Here is a 22,540-nt window from a genome sequence, read left to right as displayed (position 1 = left end):
AAACAATAAACAATAGTAGCCTACAATGGAAACACACAGCACCAAAGAAATAAATAAAAACAACCAAAAAGGATCCACAACAGCAATAACAAAATAACATTTATTTAACATTCATCAACTTTTTGAAGGAAAATCTACGTTTTATCCCTGTGATGTTGGCGGGGAGAATATTCCAGATAGGAGTAGATCAATAAAGAACAGTTTTCATCATAAAATTTGTTTGTGGACTAGTCGTGGTCCAGTAACTGGTTACAGCAACTGGCTTTTATTCGTTTAAGCCGGACATGAAACATTATTTGTATAACAGCTTTTATTCAAGAATGTAGGGCAGGAGTCTCAAACTGACCTGGGGGGACCATTGGTGATTTCATTCTCTCCTTGAGGGGCAGACTGAACACTCATAGAAAACATTAACATTCTGCACTCCGAAGCCAAGCAGCTAATTTCTTTCTGCCTCCTCTCCCTCGTAACTTAAATACTGCTCTACGTGTTCAGTTGAGTCACGCTGCTTGACAACCTATTCCCAGACAACGGCAGCTTTTCTGCGTGCAAATGAGACAGGAAGCAGTCACATTAAAATCTTTATCCAAAAATAATTAACTGCCTCTCTTGACACATCAGTGCTCCGAGCCTTTAGGTTTAAAAAGAGACATTTGTTTTGTGCCGTGGTAAATCAAGAGTGCTAAAGTGTTTATGTCGACATGAATAAAACTGATCAAACATCATATTTATGCTCAGATTTTGCAGCCTTGCTAGAAAATAAAATGATTTAAACGGGAAAACTATTTTAAAAAATATTTGCAGGCTGAATATAACAAATTTTAAACGTAAGAGAAAAAACAAAAGAGAAAGTACTTCAAGAACCTTGATTTAGAGTGTTCACAGCTCATGAAAGTGTTTTCATTTTACTAGTAACAGAAGTGGGTATTTAACAGGGGCAGTGGTGAACATTGTGTCTACTCAGGCCTTCATCAATCCAGGAACAGTAGCCTGTTGACCACACTTTGATTAAGAGGTGCAAAAACAGCACAATACCAGCAGGGGGTCATTCCTAATGTTCCCCAAAAGGTCCTGTGATCCCCAGTTCTGAGGTTAGGGTTATGGGGTTAATGTTTAGGACCCTGGGAACACACTAGATAGGCTCCCATCAGCTTAGCATCAAGAATGTCAGCCGCCAACCTGCATCTGGGGAAAAAAGAGAGAATCTCACATATGGGATTATCACTTCAAAGGTTGTGTTTGATGAGTTGTTGTCAGGTTTTGTGACAGAAGCTTGTCAGCTGCTGGGTTTGATGTGGTTTTGCAGCGTAGAGCGGAGCGGAGCCGACAGGTGAGCTCTGCCCAACAGCTGCCGGACTCTGTCCATCAGGTCTGCAGCTCCAAACGCTTTACTGCCCCTCCCACAACCACAGCAGCGCCCTTCACAGTCTCTGGCTGCATGCTTGATATTATGCTGCACATAGACAAGTGTACATCAGTATTTCCTTTGGGTAAATAGGGCAAATCTACAGTATTTCAGAGAAAGAGGGGAAACTGAACCTCCAATTTATGATGCAGCCTGATAAGAGGGGTGTATTTTCACACAGTGCAGCTTAAATATAAATCTGTTATTTTCAGTGTCAGCGGTCCCTGAAGGGAGAATTATTGTTGGTTGCTTCTGCCAAAAGACAAAACACAAATGTGGAGTTCATTTCCAAAGTGCTCTGTGTCTGTTCTGGCTCATCATCGATCGTTCATCATTCAATCTCTCTAAAATATAGAGGAGGAAAAATTGTTACCCTTTTTTAAACCCAGGACTGGTTAAAAATTTCCAGTTTGAATTCATTGTTGTATTCTAAAAGCGTGTGGTGTGTGTATCCACTGGAGGATTTCTCATTTTGGAGAAATTAAAAAAAAAATAAAACCTCATCAGATGTCTGCTGGTCCCTGAGATGGAAAACACTGAGAAACGCTGCCCTAGATAACAAGTCAGTCCAACCCCTTTTGCCAAACTGCAGGAGCACTGAAGTATCAAACGGCAATCAAAAGCACAGACTGTTCTCTGTGCAGGGAGGTACTGTAGTGTGATTTGGGAGGAAATTCAAGGGCTGTTTGTGCAGGACCGGGGGACAGCTTGGGAATTCTGGCAGGTTGCATCCACACATACACACACTTTCATGCACTGCCACCCTTGACCCATGTTCTATTTCCCCTGCTGTTTCGTGAGCTGCAGTTGTCAGCTGTGATCAAAACCAACCCGCCCTGCGTCTCAAACTTACACCTTCCTCCTCCTCAAACTCTTCAAAGCATCTCAGCCATCGTGATACGATATGTAAATACATATTCTGTATCTCTGCTGCATACCCTCGCCCAGATTAAAGTCTTCTCATCCATAGATAAATAGGTAAAACATTGCTTTAGTTCTGCCAAAGTTGAAGATCTGATTTCCACCAGGATACCCACACTAAAGCTGCAATGCAGATATTTTTTCATAGCTTAAAAAAAAGAAGGTACAAGTGCAACGTAAATTAATAGTGAAAAGGAAACGAAATACATCCAATCTAGTAAATCTAGATTGAAACTCTGAGATAATTCAGCCGAGGTTCCTCAGGCAGGTCTTCCAAAAGCACAGGAACCCTGATGGCAAAAACCTGCTCACCTTTTAGTGTCTGGAAGAGCCAACCTGGAGAACCTGCCTGAGGATCTGAGGCTGTGCACACTGGCTTACAGGAAATTAAAAGATTAGTGATATGGCTAGAGGCCAGACCTTGCAATTTCTTTACAGGTCATCGGGCAGTTATTTCAGAAAGTCCCCACTGGACAGGTAACCGTGGAGAGATGCCAGAGAGGCGTATTTTGAATTTAATTTATTTTCTACCTTCTCTATTTAGTCCAGGCTGAATATATAAGTGTGGTTGTTGCATCTACTAATTGATTGTCCACGTAGTAACACACCCGAGTCTGTGGTGTGAAAGTAAAGGCTTTAGACTTTTAAGTGTTCATCCACATTAGTGTTAATTCTCTTTCTTTTAAAATGATATATTTCTGCATTTTCATCACTGTAGGCTTACAGGTTTTGTCTTTTGTCTATTTTTGCACCATTTTATTTTGTTTTTCATTAATTCAAATTGATTTATGTAGAGGGATTATGATGTTCAATTAGTGTTTTTGGTTTTGTTTTGTCAAAAAAAAATGGTTTCTTAAAAACAAAATATAACTACAATAACTTATTCATGTTGGTAATTCTGTTAAATAGGGATGTAAGTAATGGTTATTCTCATTAAAAATGACTAATAAACTAGAAAAAAGAAAGAAAACTGGAAAAGTAGCAAATCCTCCCAATGGAGAAACTGGAAGTGGAGGATGTTTGGCAATTTTTCTCTCTTTCTGCTTGAAAAATAACTGAAATGATTTATGGCTTTCATAACCAGTAAAGTAAACCTTACATTTACAGCCCTGTATGATGTATTTTGTCTCTTTGCCCCTACAGGTGAATGCTATCTGATGGAGTGGTCAGACTGGAGCTCATGCGTGAGCATCTGTGTCAGGGGGGCCGGTGTGGACTTTGGTTCAGTTCAGGTCCGCTCACGAGCCGTGTTGGCCCAGGAGCCTGAAAACCTGCAGCTCTGTCCTGACCAGGCTTGGGAGTCTCAGCCCTGCACAGGTGATTAAACTCCCTTTGACTTGTGAACTTGAAAGTGCATGCAAATTAGCTTGTAGCGAGCCAGCAGCCCCAAACCTTGATTAATTTATCACTTTACCAACATATTCCTAATACGACTGGACATGAAAGTCAGTCTCAGCTTGTGTGGAAGACAGGGAAACACAATGGAGAGCTTGTCAGTGCATCAGAGGGGCTAACACTTATATTCAGGGTCATACCTGCAGGCTGTTTACTCTTCTGTCTATTTGAACTTGCATGTTGGACTGTCTAAAGAAACTGGAACACCAGAAGAAACCTACGGAGAGAGAATCTTGAGTTTGTGGAGAAACGGTTGGGGGCTGAGCTGTGTATACCCTAAATCAGGGGGGGCACCCAGACCCAAACACAAAATGTATTTTTCCCTGTGAAGACTGGGTCAATTGGCGCTCTCCCAGATGGGATTTCATGAGTCAGATCTCTAAATAGAGGAAACCCCCACACTCATTTACTGTTGTCTGCAGCTCCCCAGGCCCGTTAATCACCCATTAGGTGTAATATGAGTTGTGAATCACCACCACCAAAGCTCGACATATACAGTAGCCATAGGCTGAGTCTGTAGAGCAGCCACCCTCCTCCTATCCACCTCCGCCTCCCACGCTTCCTCTCCTCCCTCCCTGGCTACTGTACACAGCCCAACAGCAGTCTGCACTAGCCTGACCTGGTTTCACAGCCTCACTTGAGGCATGGAGGGGGAGGAGAGGCTGAGCCAAGACCAGTGAAAGCGGAGGAGGAGGAGAAAGTGGTGGGAGGAGAAGAAGGAGGGTGGTGACGAAGAAAGGGAGGCTGGGGACAGAGGGAAAAAGATCAAATCGGTACTTTTGTGGTGGCGCCCTGGTAGCCTAATGGTTGAGGCACATACCACATGACCGCTTCGATTCCTGGCCGAGGGATATTTGTTGATCCCCCGCCCAGGAATCTTTTCTCCCTTTCTCCCTCTCTCTCTCTCTCTATTGGCTTTTGTGTGCCACATGCTGACAGCAACAGTCCTGTTATCTGTATCTGGGCTTTGTCTGTCCCACACATCAACAGGTAGCTAATAGGACCAATATGTCTGTTCTTAGGAATACATGTGACGTTATTAGTGATTGAACGTTAAGTTAAGAATGCGTCAGCCAAGAGTTGCTGCTTAACACCATCTGTTTATTCTGCACAGCGTTGGGTCACATTACTTTGAATGTAGTCGTTTACTGAATACAAATTAAATGGCAGTAATTGTAATTAGTAATTACTGATTCTAAATACTCCTAAATCAAATATTGCATGAAATATCGAATAAAAGCTGGTAGGTATGTTATGGCAATCCATCTATTAGATTATGAAGAGCGTGGCTAAAGACCGAAGCATAAGGTTTAGCCCTACTCCATTAATTTCAGTACAGTCAGCAACCAGCAAACCTGATTGGCCGTTACTTTTACTAATAAGTGACCCATGGATTCATGATATTTGAAGGTACCTTTGCACAGCAGCTCCTGTCGGTGTGTGAATGTGTGCAATAGGCACACTAAACCATGTTGGTGTAAAAAGCGAGATATAAGAGCCATCCATTTACAACAGTGTGGTTATAATGAGTCGTTTTTAAGTTAATAGGCACAAAAATCAGCTATCTCCGCTCTTACAGAGGCTTTCAGTTATGTTTCACAAACCTATTTTTGGGCTGACACGACCACTGACATTATTTCTGCTTTCCTCTCTGAGACATGTTTCAATAGTAGTAAAAGTCCAATCTGCTCGTAAAAAGATGGTGGGAAGTGCCGGCTTGAAGTGAGTGATTCAGTGATAACTTGACACATTTGAGAAATGGCCTCAGATGTACCACAGCAAGGAAAAAAGGAAGAAATGGGAAAAGGTGAAGAACATAAAGGGTGAAGTAGTCTGAGCCGCAGACAAATCGTGCCATGAAAGCTGCAGATAGAGCTGTGCCATCGACTGGAGCAGTGATACTGTACCCAGGCCTGTGGAGAATAGATCTTTCCTTTGTTCAAGGTTAAATTGTTCATTTACGCTCACCAAATGGGCTGGACTGATGATTGGTTACACAGGACTCCTTTGGGAAATATGGTCATTTACTGCACTGATGGAGATATTGATAAAGTCATAATAGCATTGATAGAAAGTCATTAAGCAAAAGCTCTTACTGAAGATTAAAACATTGAACTGGACCCTTCTGTGAAGACACACTGATAGTGATATTATATGACAGCAGCCTATTATACAACCATAACTAAGCAGCTGCTTTATTAATCTGTCACCCACATGATTAATGGTCTTCAATGCACACTCCCACTGTACACTCGTTAAAGATGTTGATTGTTTTTTTTTTATTTTGCTCTCAGGGGGCGAATGTTACGAGTACAAATGGTTCAGCAGCGTAAACTCCACCCGCCCTTTTATCTGGTGTCAGCGCTCAGACGGACTCAATGTCACCGGTAAGGACCTCCTGAGTTTTACAGTGGAGCTTACATTATAATACATTAACGGTAATCCTTGGATCAAGAGACCTGGAGTCCGTAAATCAGCTTTACTTGTTGAATGTGTGATGAGATCAAAAACTCCCCCACAACGGGTCAAAGAATAAAGTTGGTGCATCTCAAGATGATTAGCAATATCGGAAAGCAGAAAAAAACATATATGTGTCACACAAAATTAGGTTTAATTAGACTTTACCCAGATGTTTAATGTTCTTGAGTGAGTTATTGGATGATTTTACCTTCCTGGATGACACCAACGATTACAGATGGGTGAAAATTTTATAAAAAACCTAAATTGTTTCAGATCATTCTCATCAAACCATGAAGCGATTCTTCATGTCCTGTATGAAAGAATCTGAATCTTTTAATGCTTCTCCACTCATTCATTCAGGTCTTTCCTAAATTTGTCTGTATTCTCATTATTGAATAATCTGTGGATTATTTTCAAATTGACATATTCAAATTGCTTGTTTTGTCTCTGCAACAACACAAAAACCCAAGATACTCAGTTTGTTATCATAAAGGATTAAAAAAACATCTCATTTGAGAGGCTGGAACCAGAGATTGTTGGTCTTTTTTCTTAAAGTTACACAAAATTGTTGCAGATTAATTTTCTGTTGATCAACTAACTGATTAATTAAATTAATTGTTTTTTTTATTGTTGTAAAAAGATCTAAAAGTATTCAAATAAATCAGTTTTTGGTTGAACTGGATTCATTATGTAGACGTACAAAAGGTGACGATTGGTCTGAAGTAGACTTTGGTTTATTTTAAAGGGTCAAAATGTTTGGGTGACACTACTATAATATATATAAGTAAGCAACGATGTGGCCGCAGCTCTAAAGCTCAACAGTAAGTCTACATTGGTGAGTGGCAGTTTTCTGTAGGAGGTAAAATTTACACAAAACATATCAGAAATATAACACACACTGTTCTTAAAAAAACGGGGACTCATTTCTATAAGAAGCGAAGGTGGTGGGCGATGGCAGCCTGTACAGTTATTCATCCCTGTATAACACATGAACATGTGGTTTCTCACCTAAAATAGTTAAAATAAACTTGGCTACATCAGCTATATTGACTTATAGTTTCTTTTTGCATTTAAATATAATGTATGAATTTACAGGCTGTGTGAGCAGAAAGTGGTTTTCGTACATGTTTACGCTGGCGCTCGGCAACAGGGAGCAGTAAATCTACCAGCACACAGCGATGATGTTCATTGTATGTCTTTAGAAACATCATGTGCTCTGTTTGATTCTATTGTCTTTCCACCCGCAGGAGGTTGTCCTCCTATGAACCCTCCAGTGGACAACAGCTCCTGTGACCCTCCCTGTCTCATGCCAAAGTCTTTCTGCAGCGAGGTGAGCAGCTCTTTCTTCCCATATCGCCAATTTAACCGTAAATAAAAAGAATACAAAGAAAATCTTGTAGAGAAATATTTGGTTTACAGACAAAGATGCACAATAAAAACAGGGTAAACCGAGTAAAATCAATAAAAAGACATACACCTGAAAGCACAAGGCCTCTGGATGAATGGCAGTCTCTGTACTCTCTGTGACACACTGCTGCCAGAATTGAATTTGAATGCAGGAGGGAATGAAATGATTTCAACGTGAAGATGTGAAACCTATTTTCCTGTAGTGTCACTCAACTGTGCTGCATTGAAAATAGGTTTATGTCCACCAGATACAGCAGCTGGTAAATCTCAAATTTGTACCAATTTTAATAGCTTGTATATTATTTCTGCTTCAAGCAATAAAGGCTGCTTATCAGCGGTAGAGCCAGCAGACTTAATAACCACAGAATAAGCAGGTCAGACTGATCTGATGAGTAGCGACCTTTACGACCTCCAAGGTCGCCGCTTCAAACCAGCATCATAAATCTACATAGTTTATTAGATATACCAACCTAAAGCTAATGCAGTTTGATACAACAATCCCGCAGTAAATCCAACTGCCATGAAGGTTATAATGTTCAGTTTAAGAGCGCTGTTGATTCAACTTTATGGTCATTTTGGAGGCTGTAGTTTGTTACACTGACAGGCGTTTGTATTATTTCATCCACCCCATGTATATCAATGATTCTAAATAACAGCTCTCTGTATAATGAATACAGCTCACAAACATGCTGTGAAATGGTTGTTGTTGTTTCTCCTGTGGAAGCTTATGCTTTTATCTAGATTAAATGAATGAGACAGAGACAGGACGCTGCGGAGGACGTACAGGGGTTGAACTTGTGACTCTACTATACCAACGTCCATGGCCTCCTTCTGATTGACATTTTATTGAGTTTTGGGCAGACGTAGGAATATAAATTAGTATAAAACATGGGGAAATAGACCAAATACACATTAAAACAGAAGTTTAAGACATAAACCAGTGAACACAAAGATTTAAAATACAAGTGTCCAGGGCTTCTTCCATTAATACAACACTCCCTTGATGTATTATACCTGCGGCTCAAACCAAATATGATTCTGCGCTGCCCCCTGCAGGCCGGTGTCTGCATGTGCGAGGAGGGATTCACAGAGGTGCTGTCGACCACTGGACAGCTGGACCAGTGCGCCCCCATCCCGATCCTGGAGATCCCCACAGCAGGGGACAAGAAAGGGGATGTGAAGACCAGTCGTGCCATTAACCCCACCCTGCCCTCCACCATCCTGCCCGGACGCACCGGGCGGACCTGGTACCTGCAGCCCTACGGACCAGGTCAGACCACATGACACATTTTTCAGACCCACCAAACCAGACCGCTGCTGCTCTTCACAGCACTCCCAGAAATGAAAAAAATACACAAAATACAAGTGACACAGTTTTGTTGCTGTCAAGTGAAAACCTTTTTAATCGCTTAACTGTCATGTTTTGGGGAACTAACCCTGCCTTAATGTACTCTTCAGAAGCTCCTATGTTCCAGTTGTCAAGTCGTAATTACAAAAACCAGCACATTAAAATGCTTCTGACTCAGAAATGTGGAGGAAGTAAGAAGGATGCAGACGTGGTTGGTTTATATTTTGGTGAATGTTACAAATATTTGACAGTATAATTAATCTGTTCCAACAACAAAAACGTTGGAAAAAAAACCTTCCAGCCAATGATGACTGCAAGTGAAGCCTATATTTACTGCAAATGTGCAATTAAGTTGTAGACAAATAGTCATCCTGTCAAGATAAAGGTCAGCAAATCATCACACATTATTTCCAGAGCTCACATTAGCAATCTGAACCTGAAGGGCTGTTTGTGTGAAAGTTTTAAGTCAAATATTTCCACTTGACATTGCCCACAATGTCTTTTTTAACTTTATCTACAGGGAAAAGGTTTTACAGAGTCCAGCGTATGCCCCAGTTTTCTCAACCTGCAGAGCCCCAAGTAATCCTTGAGGTGAAGCTAAGAGGTTTTCACATGACAACAGCAGAATACTTTCAGTTTGTGTTGACAGCGTCTAATTAACAGCAGGTTTAACACATTTGTACTTGCAGCTACGCATGAAATAAAACTTGACACGGTGAAAACAAAGATGCATCGAACAAGTTTTCAGGCTGTTCCAGTCGGCTCTGATGCATGTGTGAGTCCCGCTACCTAATCTGACCTGCTGGTACATTAACATTTGAGAGCTGCATCTGCACAGAGCGTCACGAGTGGCGGTGCATGACAGCAACTGAAAACATTTAGGATGTAAGCGTGCAGAACAGATTGAGTTAACGTCTGTCAGGAGCAGCCACTTCCACATTCAGGAACCCTCGTTTATCTTCCAAATGTTTACTCGTTTTTACAGCGCATCTATCGCTGTTATAATTCATTACAGTAAGATGTAAAACATGTTTTTTTGCCTTTTGAGAAAGATAAAGGTGATAATACAGCCGGAAATTCACAATGCAACTTCATTGTTTAAATCTATTACCAAGAAAATACTTAGCGGTTCCTGCTGGTACTTAAATGTAGGTACAGTGGAAGAAAACAAGGGAGTAACAACTGGGGATTTTAGAGAAAAGGAGATTTGTACACATTACATTAATACTAATGTGATACAGTCCTAGTAAACAAAGCTCAAGGTTGGAGAAAATAGTGTTAACACTGTTGTTCTGTGCAAACTACAAAAGTAATGGTGATACTTTTAATATGTAATATTTCACAGTTACAGCAGCCCATTGCAGAGGCGATTTATCCTCTCAGTTTATGTTCTTTACAACATGCAGTGCAGGTGATATTATAGTAATGGATGAAGTACAATAAAAATAAATGCCTCTGCCCTTTGCTCGGGGCACGTATCAGGTAAGGTTGCCCCAACAGAAAAAGCCAGCTGATAAAAACTGTTAGAGATAGATATACAGTAAATGTTATAGTGGAGGAACAGTGGTGGAAGAAGTACTCAGACCTTTTCTTAAAGTAGAAATACCACAGTGTATCACTTTAATGTCGCAGCTGATAAAAATAATTTAAACTACTTTATGTACTGCCTTAACTTAACCTATCAAAATAAACAAATGGAGTAGAAGTTTGAAATACTCAAGTAAAGTACAAGTTCCCAAAAATTGCCCTTAAGTACATGTACTTAAGTAAATGGACTTAGTTACATCCCACCACTGGTACTTAGTGTTAATAAAAATAAATACCGGTTGTTTCTCCTTCCCTCTAATCAGTGTTGGGCTTGTTACTTGTTTATTTGACTATTTTGTTTATTACTTATTATTTGTTACTCTTTTCAAAAGTAATATTACTTATTTCTGCCTGCCAACAGTAATTAGTTACACTACTAGTTATACCGCTTTTCTGCTAGTCCCCACAAAACTGGTAATTGTGTCCTTTCTCCTGCAGATTCAGATTCAAAATCCAGTTTGTTTGTTAAAATCAAAGTATTGGGAATACTTCCAGTCACAGATTGGAGGCGTTCCCATCTCCCAAACAAGTTTCTTGCTTCATGCGCGATTATAAAACTGAATCCAAGGATGTGATTGGATTGTTGGATTTCTAGTTACTGGGGAAAGTATTATTATGACTAGTAATGTCTCTAATAAAGCCAGTTTGTTACTCCCTTGTTCCCTCATAGTCCTGTTTTCCTCCACTCTGCCAACAGTATATTTATTCAAGCACCAGTAGGAGCTGGTAAGTATTTTATCAGTACCTGATTTACAAAGTGAAATTACACTGTAAATCGTGTGCTCTATTATATAAAGTGTTGTGCCGCGATGTGTTAAAGTTCTCTGAAGCTCTCACAGCATTAATTGTTGCAGCTTTTAGTGGCTGTTGGTGGCGTGTTGAAGTGTAAACAGACAGACAAACTGACGAGCCTCCTCCTCCACAGATGGGAAGCTGAAGATGTGGGTGTATGGTGTAGCAGCCGGAGCCTTTGTGCTCCTCATATTCATAGTGTCTATGATATACCTAGCTTGGTGAGTTGACGAGTTTAATTTCCCCTATTTATCATCATCATTATCCCCACATTCATGAAACCAAACCCTCATTTTTTCCTCCCTCCTTCCCCGACGTCCAGCCACCCTCACATCACTTTTTTTTTATTTTAATTTCCTTTTTGCTTCCTTCATGCCATCCTCTTGTGAGAGCAGCAGCTACTGTGCCAAGGTGCATCGCTCTCTTAAGGCCCAAGAGTCTGGCGCCAATGGGACGGCGGTCTGGGTGGGCCAAAATGCACATGAGATGATTTACACCTGTCCCGATTGCCAAGAGCTGGCTCAAAGCAGCAGCTAATAAGGATGTTGGAGGGGGTTCACTCTCTCCCCCCTCTCACCCCAACACACCCTCCAGTATAAAGCACCTGCAGTCCTTGATCTTTCCCCCCCGTGACCTCTCTCAGTGTCACATGTCCTGCCTGACTAGCTGAGTGAAGTTGCTGGTGCAGGTGAGGACAAACCATCCAAGAATAGATTTTTTTTAGAGCGTGTAGGTCACATAGGTGGTGTTTGCTTGTTGATTTTTTACCCCTGTTTAGATAAAGACCTGATCATTAGTTGTTTTTAACCTCCTGTTTACACCTACTTTTAAAAGCGACCCATATCTGATTCTATTATCTATGCTTAACACAAGTCCACACAGGCAAATCATCGCCATAATTTAACAGAATAATCACTTTCTGTAGTTTATTTACCGGTGTGTATCAATACTTTTGTAGCAGTTAAATTTTTACTGCATTTATTTTAACTTAAAGGTAAGTTAAAGATAAGTTCATATAAAAGTTGTTCTTAATGTTTAAATGAACATCCAACTAACACATGAATGTGCTCTTAAAGTATCCTTAACTGCTTTGCCTCACATGCCAAAGAAAATCAGTATTGGGTCCCTTTTTAACCAGAAGGTGTAAACAGAATATATTAGCATATTAGCATAGCATAATATCCCTTGGTAACACTTTATTTAGCTCTGTCATTAAGAGCATCAGCCTCTGGAAATTTACTCAACATTGCGTATTCATACAGGGATGTAATGACACAGTGTCGGAGCAAACACAATTATTTGCACTGACATTGTGTTGTGATGTTCTCGTGGGTATATCACTGTATTTGTGTAGCTCTGTAGTTAAACAACTTTCCATTGGTTAATATTGATTTGTCGAAGCTGTAGTAGAAAGCACAGATCTCCTCACACTACAACGGCATACTGATAGATGGAGGATGAGATAAAGGAGACTTAAATATTACTGCAGGGACTCGTTTCTGTACCACAAATCAAATCTGAACCTGCAGACTCTGAAGTCTCCTCCACTGCCTCTCACTGGCGCAATGTCACGCTGCCCTCTTGTGGCAGAAAGAGGAAGTAGGGCAACATGTCCCCCCTTTATTTCCCTTCCATTTCATTTCCTGCCAAACATAAGAGGTCATTATCCTTTTTACATATTAAACATACTGATGTTATTTCTCTGTATTCAGCTTTAAACAGATGGTGTATAAAATTGGTATTCAGAGCTGAAATAATTAGTCCTTCAGCATTAATCAGCGTCTATTTTTTTTAATGGTTTGAGTCATTTTGCAAGCATAAATGCCAAATGTTTGCTTGTTCTAGCTTCTCAGATATGAGGATTTGCCGCTTTTCTGTGACTTCTATGATAATAAACAGAGTAATATGGGGTTTGGACTGTTTGCCAGCCAAAACAAGCTGTACTGTATTCATAGTATGTGTACAGTATGACACTTTAACTCTCCTCTGAAATGTTATGAACAAAACGATTAATCGATAATGAAAATAATTGAGAGTTCCAGTCAGTATCAGACACAGAGAAAAGAGGCGGGGTGATTCTTGCTGTCTGTCTGGAAGTTCGCTGACGTTTTCATGTTTACTCACTGTTGATTTTGTCAGCTCGTCATTACAGAAACTATTCAGACAAAAGTCCCCCGGGTGCTCTCTGATTGTCTTTAACAACTTTCCAGAATATTCCTTTTGAAGCATCTCAATACTCCAGAGACCATTACATCACATGTCTCAGTACTCTGGCTTTGGGAGAAAGTTTGGAGAAGAGTTTGTGATATTTAGAAGTATTAATTGGACTGCAACCGGCTGAAACTGCAGCACTGGAATTATTGGAATTCGATAACACAAAAGAGAACTCAAAATTAGCTTTTGCTGTCTTTCACAGCCGTTCTCTAGAGGATATAGAATACTATATTTCTAAAAAAGTCTTACATTATACACCCCATTACTTTGAGACATGATGTTGTATTTAAGGCAGGACTGTCGGAGAAGTACAAAGGTAGAAATCATGCCGTCTTCCTCCAAATGTTCTTTCTTCCCCTCCCTGGAGGCACAGTAGCAAATGTCTGGCATGTGCACAGAGTTTGCATGCAAATTAACTTACTAATACCTCTCAGATCTAGACATATAGCGTCCATTCCACATGAAAAGATACCACGTTTGTCTGAAACCTTTTCAAGCAGTAGTGTGGTTGATCTCATATGTATGTTTATTATTTTTAACAGCATATTTTATATAAGTGTAAAATGGTTTTTAACTCTGGTCCAAACACTGAAGGCCAGCCTTTTAAGATTCAGATAATGCAAAGAAATACAGTATTTCTAAAGAATAATGTTGATATTCTGTATTTTGTCCTTTTGTCAACAAATCCCTGGAAAAGACTGTGTATCAAAAGACATCTCATTCCTCTTACACCAGTAAATAACAGTGTTGCACTGGGTGACATGTTCCTTTATTACCATAAACACAAACACTGCAGTTTAGTTTGAGGCGATCTCACACACACCATCCTGCTGCTGCTGAATACTCACTACAGACTTTAAAAGTGTATTAATCTGCAGCTGAAAGTAGCCCCCAACAAATTCCTCCCCTGAACTGAAAACTACCAGCTCCTCTATTTGAAAAATTAAATTTTATAAATCATCAGTTGGCATGAAAGGGCCCTGAGGACGAGGGCCGCAGACAGGTTAGGTTGGGAAGGATGGAAAAAATAAACACGTTGTTGATCTTTTCATGAGATTTGTTGACAATAAGAAAAATATATAATAATGATCTTTTAAAGGTTGGTTATTTTTCCCAATCTTAATGATCACATGCTAATGTCAAGTATCCTTCAATTCGCAGCCCCGGTTTACAGTACCACACAGGAGAAAGTCACGTAGCCTCGGCCTCACTCGCAGCAGTTTTATCTTCACTGGTCTGATAGTTATCCCAGTTCAGGACAGCCGCAGCGTTTGCGCCCAGCAGCTCGCCAGTGTTACAGTTTAACAAGCGACCCTGTTAACTGCAGACTTTGATCCAAACGTGAACTAACTGGTGACTTCATTCGGCGGAAAGTTTGCCAGTTAACAGGGTCACAGAGGCAGGAAGCAGGAGGAGGGAGAGTGATGGTGACGTTATCCTGCTGTACCGTTACAAAGCAAAACCAACACAAATGCCGATAACACCACATATTAAATCACCGCTGGGGAGATTCCTTCCTTCTCCTCTCTTTACTTCGGAAAGATAATCTCTTTAACTGGATTAAAACAATAATAAATGAATTTGGATCCAATAACTTGCTTTAAAAAACCATCCAAATCTTTTCTCCATGTGCTGTTGTTCATTATTAACCATATTTACCTGAAACATACAGTACCAGGTGCTCTAACCACATGGTAAGTGTGATAGTTGATTATGTCTATCTGTTTGTGCCACTCTCACTTTGCTTTTAATCTTTTCACACAGCAAAAAGCCAAAGAGACCTCAGAGACAGAGGCAGCAAAACAACCGACTAAAACCTCTGACTCTCGCCTACGACGGGGACACGGACATGTAGTCCTCCGGGAGACGCTTCACCGAGCACTTCACCTGTCATAGAGACCCACTCCATCACAGCCATTACAGCGAGGGACACGGATGTTTGCAGCGTGAAAGGACACGTCACAGAGCGGAGAAATTACAGAAAATCCTCTTAGCAGAGACACTGGTGGGGTTTAACCATTTCAAGTAGAGCTCCATTCACTCCTCATTTGTATTTTTTAAAAGTATTTTCTTTTGCTAGAGCCTTCGTGACCTCCACCGTGTTCAATGAAATGCCTTTTTTTTTTTTTTTTTGCCCCCCTTACACGTCCACAGTGTAAAGAAACGACTCATTTCAGACAGAGGGAAAAGCTTGGTGCTGAAGACAGACCCGGCTCTCCTGCTGTCTCTGAACATGGCAGCACAAGCTCCAACTCTTCCCCCACGCTTTTCCTGCTTGTCCCTAAAAATGCTGAGTAGCTCGAGGCTTAGGATGCTCTGACGGTTCGTACGTTGCCAAAAGTCACCGCAGGGAAGAGGAGGAGGAGGAGGGAGAGGAAAATCTCCATAAAAAGGTTTGGATTCCTTTTTTCTCAATCCTCAACTGGGTTTTGACTCAAATCTCTTTTACAGTCTTGAACAAAAGGAAGGCATTTCTTCTCCTCTTTTCCTTTTTTTTTTAATTTTTTCTTTGCTCGATTTAGAGGCACACAGGCCTGTGTTTGTGGGATAAACTGATCTGTATGATGCTGATGGAGGAGTAGCCTGCAATCAGTTCATGGAAACTACTGCCTGCCTGCCTCCACCCTTTTGTCTTTGTTTCAGGCTCTACATTGCACTATATTAGTGCAGCATGATATGCACATGTGACTTCTACCTTCTATTGCCATAAAACACTGCCTCTTCCACAGACAAAAACCATAAAGCAGAGGAACAGCGAGAACTTTCAAAAGGGAAAACGACGGCGACAGGAGTTGTTTAGATGTGTCACATTCAACAAGGTGTGAATCTCAAGTAAATATATGTATAGATTTTTTTTTCTCACAACGATTTTTTGGGTTGTAGTAAAAGTACCTTTTGTGGTTTGTAGATTTCGTCCGGTGTTATTATTTCTGCCCAGATGCAATTAAAGACTTAACTATGGTATCAGCAGGTGACTTCGTTAGAATGACTCGCCTGCTTTAAAAGTTCCTTTTAACCATAAAAATTCAGACTCAATTTACTTTTGTTTAACCTACAGTCGTACATTGTGGGGGAAGCTGACGTTTCCCAGTGATCAAAGAACAAGAAAGATAAATTTAAACCATTCATGTCACGCAAAATGTCATTTCTGCCTTACTGATGATAACTAAATACTAACAGTCCTGTAATACAGTTTCTAATACTTGAAGAGGCATACAGCAAACATTATTCACCACATGTAGATGTAAAAGAAGATTACATTTTCTTTCCTTTTGAGGACACTTAGCACTTAGCAAGTATACGTCAGAGTTTTTAAAACTTTCTCATGTAGTAATCCGTATCATAGGTGCTCTGTCGTTTTTCACTCACACTACATGAGGTGAAATATAGTTAAAAAAACAGTCTGTACAGACAGAAATTATACAACATGTTAATAATAAGAGAACGCGCTTCTGCTAAGTTCAACGTAAAAGCAAACTGGTGTGGAGAATGTTTACTTTTTTGTTGTGGGATTTGTAAATAACAGCAATTTTTTTATTTTTTTGGAAAAAAAAATATCAAAAAGTATGTGTACATTTATTTTGTATTGCACAGAAAATGTTTAGTTTGAATATTGCAAAGTGGGGTGTGTGATATTGCTGATTGTTGTTATCATGATGCAAGTTGTATGTTGTGAACAAACAAAAAAAGGACAGAAAAAAGCAGAAAAAGATGAAAAGGCTCAGCAGTTTTGTACAGGTTGTTTATATGTATGGGAAGAATTACTGAAAATAAATAAGGACACGGTTGTAAAACAAAGTTATTGAGCCATTTTTGTATTTTTCTTTATATTTTCACAATAGAGCACAATCCCTTCATACTGGCATTAAAGAACAAGGCTGATGTTTTCTTATCCATCTTCTGTATTGTCAACAAATCCCATAAAAAGACCCAAACAGTTATCACCCGACTGATGCTGATATCTATATTTTATGATACATAAGCTGTTAATTTTAATATAAACGCAAACAAACTTGATAATATTTGTTATTTTAAAGCACCGTGATGAAGATGCATACACTATGTGGGACATTTTACAACCTGTAGTTGCTCTTTGGTGGACACACGCTGACACTGTTGACACACGCTGACAAGTTATCTTACACCTAATTTGGCATTTCTGGGCTGCACATAAACCAATTTATTGGTCTAGCTCCTCTCTCAGTACTCTCCAGCTTCCCTGCCCTGTCTGAGGCTCCATTTGTTCCAATCGGAAGACAAATCTCAGAAATATACAACGGGGTCAGTTACTCAAACAGGAGTGAAAAGTGCATTTGTTGGGGACTATTTTCAGCTGTGGATTAATACATGTTTGGTGCTCTAGTATCTCATATGAGGGATTCACTCAAAAGATAGAAGGAACACATCACCCAGTGCAACAGTGTGGCTCAGTGATGAGAGAGGAATAAGATGCATCAGGCTTTGGATACACAAACACAACACTTGCTAGTAGATCAATTAATTGTTGGTTTTGGTCTTTTCATGGGTTTTGTTCACTATAAGATAAAGACTATCATCCTAAAGGAACAATTAGGGGGTTTAACTTTAAATTTAAGGTTAATTTAAAGCCTCTGCAAGGAACTTTTTCTGTACCGCCTTGTTTCATTGATTGATTTCACTGGCTGGCATTAAGAAGAACGACACAGAAACAGCCAATCTTCTCACTGATGGTCTGGTTTATGTGGGTCTTACAGAGGCATCAGTATTACACTGAATCATAACCAGTTAAAAACATTTGTCCACTGAGTTTACAAAGTACAATTAAGATCTTATTTTGCATTTTGATTCAAAGTTAAGATGCGTGTGTGTAGATTATGGGAAAATAAAGCTTTTAAGAGTCACTCCACCTTTTTAGACATTTTATGTGTTGGTGTCAATTTAGTAACAAAGGAAAAGGAGATGCTGTCAGCGCACTGACATTTCCCAGCTCCCTCCCCTCTCCATTTCCTTTGTTACTCTTTGTTGTCCTGCACCTGTAACAGACTGGGGCTGCACACTATTGACAGTTTTCTTTTGCAATGTCATTTTAGTAGTCATGATTAGTACCTCTCAGCCTTTAAACATGTATAATGTCTTCTGTGGCTCTAGAGGAGCTTTGTCATGTCAGGGGAAAAAAAATCACTCAGACGCCATCAGTGGAGTCATTTTGGGGCTTCAAGACTCCAAATTTTAACCAGAAAGTCCGTGGTACAAACTGGGAACGTGGAGTTTTAAAGATGTGGATGTTTACCAAGGAAATATACTATCAAGTTGCATTATGGGAAGTGTATAATCAAGTGTTTTTAAAGGCCCAGTGTGTAACATTTAGGAGGATCTATTGTCAGAAAGGGAATATAATATTAATAGGTATGTTTTCATTAGTGTATAATCTCCTGAATATAGGAATTGTTGTGTTTTTGTTACCTTAGAGTGAGACGTCTTTAATCTACAGAGGGAGCCGGTCCTCTTCTACTGAGTCTGCCATGTTTCTACAGTAGCCCAGAATGGACAAACCAACCAGTCTGGATGGGGTATTTTGCAGCCATCATAGTTTTCCCTACACACTTGGAAGGCAAACAGTATTTATTTGGTAGCAATCTGCAACTTCACCACTAGATGTCACTAAATCCTTCACACTGGACCTTTAACTTTAAACAGGACAAAGCCTCTGCTGCGTCATTTCTTTTAAAGATTTGCCTAAAAAAAAAAACAAAGACCACCAACTTTGAGGAAGTGCAATGATGAATCCCTGCAGAACTTTGATAGAGATGTTTGCCTGTTGCTCATTTGGTTTGGCACTTGTTTACAAAGTATAAAAACCGTTATCGCATACGCATGGCATTGTTTCTTCAGCACACATTTAACTCTTAATCATGCTTTTAAATGTTGACTAAAAGCTGAGTCTCGTAATTGTATTGAACATCCACATTCTGCACTTTTGGCACTTGTGTTCAATTTTTTTATTAAATAATTACTCTAAACAGTTGTATTCTTTTTTTTTTTAATATATATACAATAACCAAAAACTTAAAAAAATAAAGTAGTTTTTTGTTGGTGTGACCAAAAAAACAGATTTTGAAAAAAAACAGGTTTTTTATTTGGCATTAAAACTTAAATAACCTTTAAAATGTTTTAAATTCAGGTTGCTTGAATAATAAGTAGCTGGCACAACTAAATACGGGCAGAGCTATAACACAGTTTAATATTTAAATGGGGTACGGCATACAGCATACATTTCTCTCTGACCTAAAAAGGACTAAATATTCTTTGTGAGGTTACTTTAAGATAATAAACTTTGATCAGATCGGGTTCAGGACCTTTCAGGCGCCACCTTCTCAACCTGAGATCAACATGGCTGCTTCATGTATCTCACTGATGTTTTCAGCATCTGATGTAAAGGAGAAAAACGGCCACTAGATGTCAGCCCCTGACGATGTTAAAAGAAAAGTTGGTTCTCAGAAGTCTATAATGTGAACCTCCTTCTCTGCTCCCCCTTTCTCCCTCACTCTATTTGTCTCTCCATCCCTCCCCCACTCTCTCTTCCCCTATCTCTCTCTCTCTCTCTCCCTCTGAACCTCAGAGCGCGCTATATAAAACATCCCTCCACACTGACACTCAGATGTACAAACACCTCGCTTCTCACCACAGCGCCTCCAAAGCTCGCATCCCCAAATCACCCCCGTGAACACGTTTTAACAGCAGACATCTGACCCTCCTGAATGAGCCTGAGAAGACTCATCTCTGCTCTCTCGCCTCAGGACCGCCGCCTTCCTCACTCTTTATTTCTCCTCAAGTTCGGCAGCTGATACCGGCTCAGTCAGGAGGAGATTTCTTTTTTTGTGGCTGAGAAGATCAAGGACAGTTTGATATGAGGGGAGACGCTCCACAAAGAGGCATGAAGACCACATGTCTGTGGGCGGCTGCTGTGCTGCTGTCAGTCATCTCTCTGGTGAGTTAAATGTGATTTTAATTTGACCTTTTCAAATGTCTTTTTACATCTCTAAAAATGTCTGATTGATATTTGGCAGCAGGAATATCGAGGAATGTTGATGAGTGAGTTTCAGGTTTCAGGAGCTCGGTGTAAAAACAAGCAAGATTTAAGTCAGAATTTATTGCTGCAAGATCACGTCTGTTGCTGTCTGAAAATGTGAAAGTCTCCAATATGTGAAGCAAAATGTCCTTTTTTTGATTTCCTTATTTTCCATGTGCTATAGTAGAGTTAAAGGCATGTTTTCCTTAAATTTAAGTCCTGTAAAGACAAATGACACCACCACAAACCAGATTCCCCCCCCTGCTCTATGCATCGACTCATTAATATCTTTATAAGTGAACAAATGTCAGTGTGAACACAAGCTTTCCAAATCCTAAATCTGCATCTTGACAAATCCACCCTCAACACAGTCCCGCTGGATATTTCTCCCTCAGCACTATCCATTCAATCCTTCTTTTGCATTTTCCCCTCCTCTCGCCCATTTACAGATGCAGTTCAATAAGAATATATTTGACAGTACGGCGGAGTACAGCCTGAGCCCATTATGACAAACATACCAGAATGCTCCTAACTCAGTGTCTTGACAGTTTGTGACAACCCAATTCCTTTAATCCTCGCAGAGACAGTAACCCCTCACCCACTGATAAATCTGTCAACAAAGCAATCAAAGCAGAACAGGAGCCACTCCTCTCTCCAACAAAAAATTCCATAAACTTAATCCCCACAAACTTGACTGGCCTTAAAAAGCTCCCGTGGTGTTATCTGTGTTTAATTTGCATAGTGATGGAAAGAAGTCAATTACTATTAATTATTCTCTACAACTTAATACCCATTATCGAATTGAATTCACCGTCTTGAAAACCATAAACTCAATTTCACAGCTGACTAAGCGCACTAATCATTTCACCCCCCTTCCTTCCCTCTTTTTTTTTTTACTTTACGAAGCCTTTCCTGCTTTGAAGGAACACAAGGATTCTTCGATTTCAGAAGCAATAACATTAACTAACATGGATTTCCCTATTGTCACAGCTTAAAGACAAACATTCATCATTAAATATGTGACTTATATGTACAATAGCATCATAGTAGCGTGAGCTGATCTCATAGCATCACTTGATGGGAGTGTTTTTTTCCAGACTGGGCTGCCAAATTGCTTCGCTATGCTTTAATGGGATGATCATAATTGTTTCGTACTCGGTGCATCCTAAGCTTTCGCCTGCAGCTCCTTCAACAGATTGACAGACCCATGGGAACCTCACAAACTTATTTTGGCCGCCTTTGAACCAACTCGTGTGTGAAATAATATGATTATGCATTTTTCCTCTGGGTAAGTTGAAAAACTGGTGGCTAGGTTTTTTTTTTTCTCCCCCCCCCCCTTCCTCTCTCTCTCTCTTTTCGACTTGTGTTTGCGTTACCAGGCCCGCACGGTACAGGCCTCGTGTCGGCTAGGCCCCGAGCTCGCTGTTTTGATTGCCATGCACTGTTGAGCAGACCTTTCCGGGGAGAGCCGCCGCTCAGCACCGCGGACAGCTGCACGGCGGCGCGGAGCTGTCCGCGGTGCTGAATGACGCTCCGCCGGCTCCATTCACAGAAGCCCTGGCCAATCCCAGATGGCCTCCATTCAGCCAACCAGTGGCACAGACACAAGCATGATAGCATGATTGGCGTTCTTCACGCCTATCTAATAAGGCCATCTGCCTGCTTATACAAACCCAGTGCATTGTGGATAGACCCTGCATGAGAGCTGGGCCTAGTTTGCAAGGCTAGCTTAAATTTACCACAAACTGAACACACCCACCCTTTTTTTTTTTTTGCTGTGGATGTTCATTCAAAAAAGCGATTCATTCAATTCTTTTATAGTTGTCTTTCTCTGCTTGGATGTCTTAATCCCCCGGCAGAGACAACACAGGCTTTTTAGGCGAGATAAATCCAGCATTCATATGGTTGTAGACCTCACATTCTTACTTATGTAAACACTCACACACACACACTGTGTACACAG

At 40.3% G+C, this 22,540-nt stretch overlaps 2 protein-coding genes across 2 annotated transcripts in view; both read left to right on the top strand.

The window, feature by feature from the left end:
• Positions 1 to 12,064, top strand: part of LOC118335591 (thrombospondin type-1 domain-containing protein 7A) — a 146,876-nt gene extending 134,812 nt beyond the window's left edge. The window contains exons 26-31 of the mRNA XM_035671955.1: positions 3,470 to 3,643; positions 6,016 to 6,108; positions 7,429 to 7,511; positions 8,645 to 8,858; positions 11,449 to 11,536; positions 11,711 to 12,064. Of these exons, the coding sequence (XP_035527848.1) occupies positions 3,470 to 3,643; positions 6,016 to 6,108; positions 7,429 to 7,511; positions 8,645 to 8,858; positions 11,449 to 11,536; positions 11,711 to 11,852 (794 nt within the window). The 3' untranslated portion in view covers positions 11,853 to 12,064. The remainder of the gene's footprint in view (positions 1 to 3,469; positions 3,644 to 6,015; positions 6,109 to 7,428; positions 7,512 to 8,644; positions 8,859 to 11,448; positions 11,537 to 11,710) is intronic.
• An 8,351-nt stretch (positions 12,065 to 20,415) lies between these two features.
• Positions 20,416 to 22,540, top strand: part of LOC118336154 (neurexophilin-1) — a 9,800-nt gene continuing 7,675 nt past the window's right edge. The window contains exon 1 of the mRNA XM_035672743.1: positions 20,416 to 20,496. Coding sequence (XP_035528636.1) covers positions 20,416 to 20,496 — 81 coding nt within the window. The remainder of the gene's footprint in view (positions 20,497 to 22,540) is intronic.

The sequence above is a fragment of the Morone saxatilis genome, unplaced genomic scaffold (genome assembly GCF_004916995.1).
Source record: "Morone saxatilis isolate NCDOM2014 unplaced genomic scaffold, NCSU_SB_2.0 Contig24, whole genome shotgun sequence".
In the NCBI taxonomy this organism is placed as follows: Eukaryota; Metazoa; Chordata; class Actinopteri; family Moronidae; genus Morone; species Morone saxatilis.
This window is presented reverse-complemented; position numbering and strand designations above follow the sequence as displayed.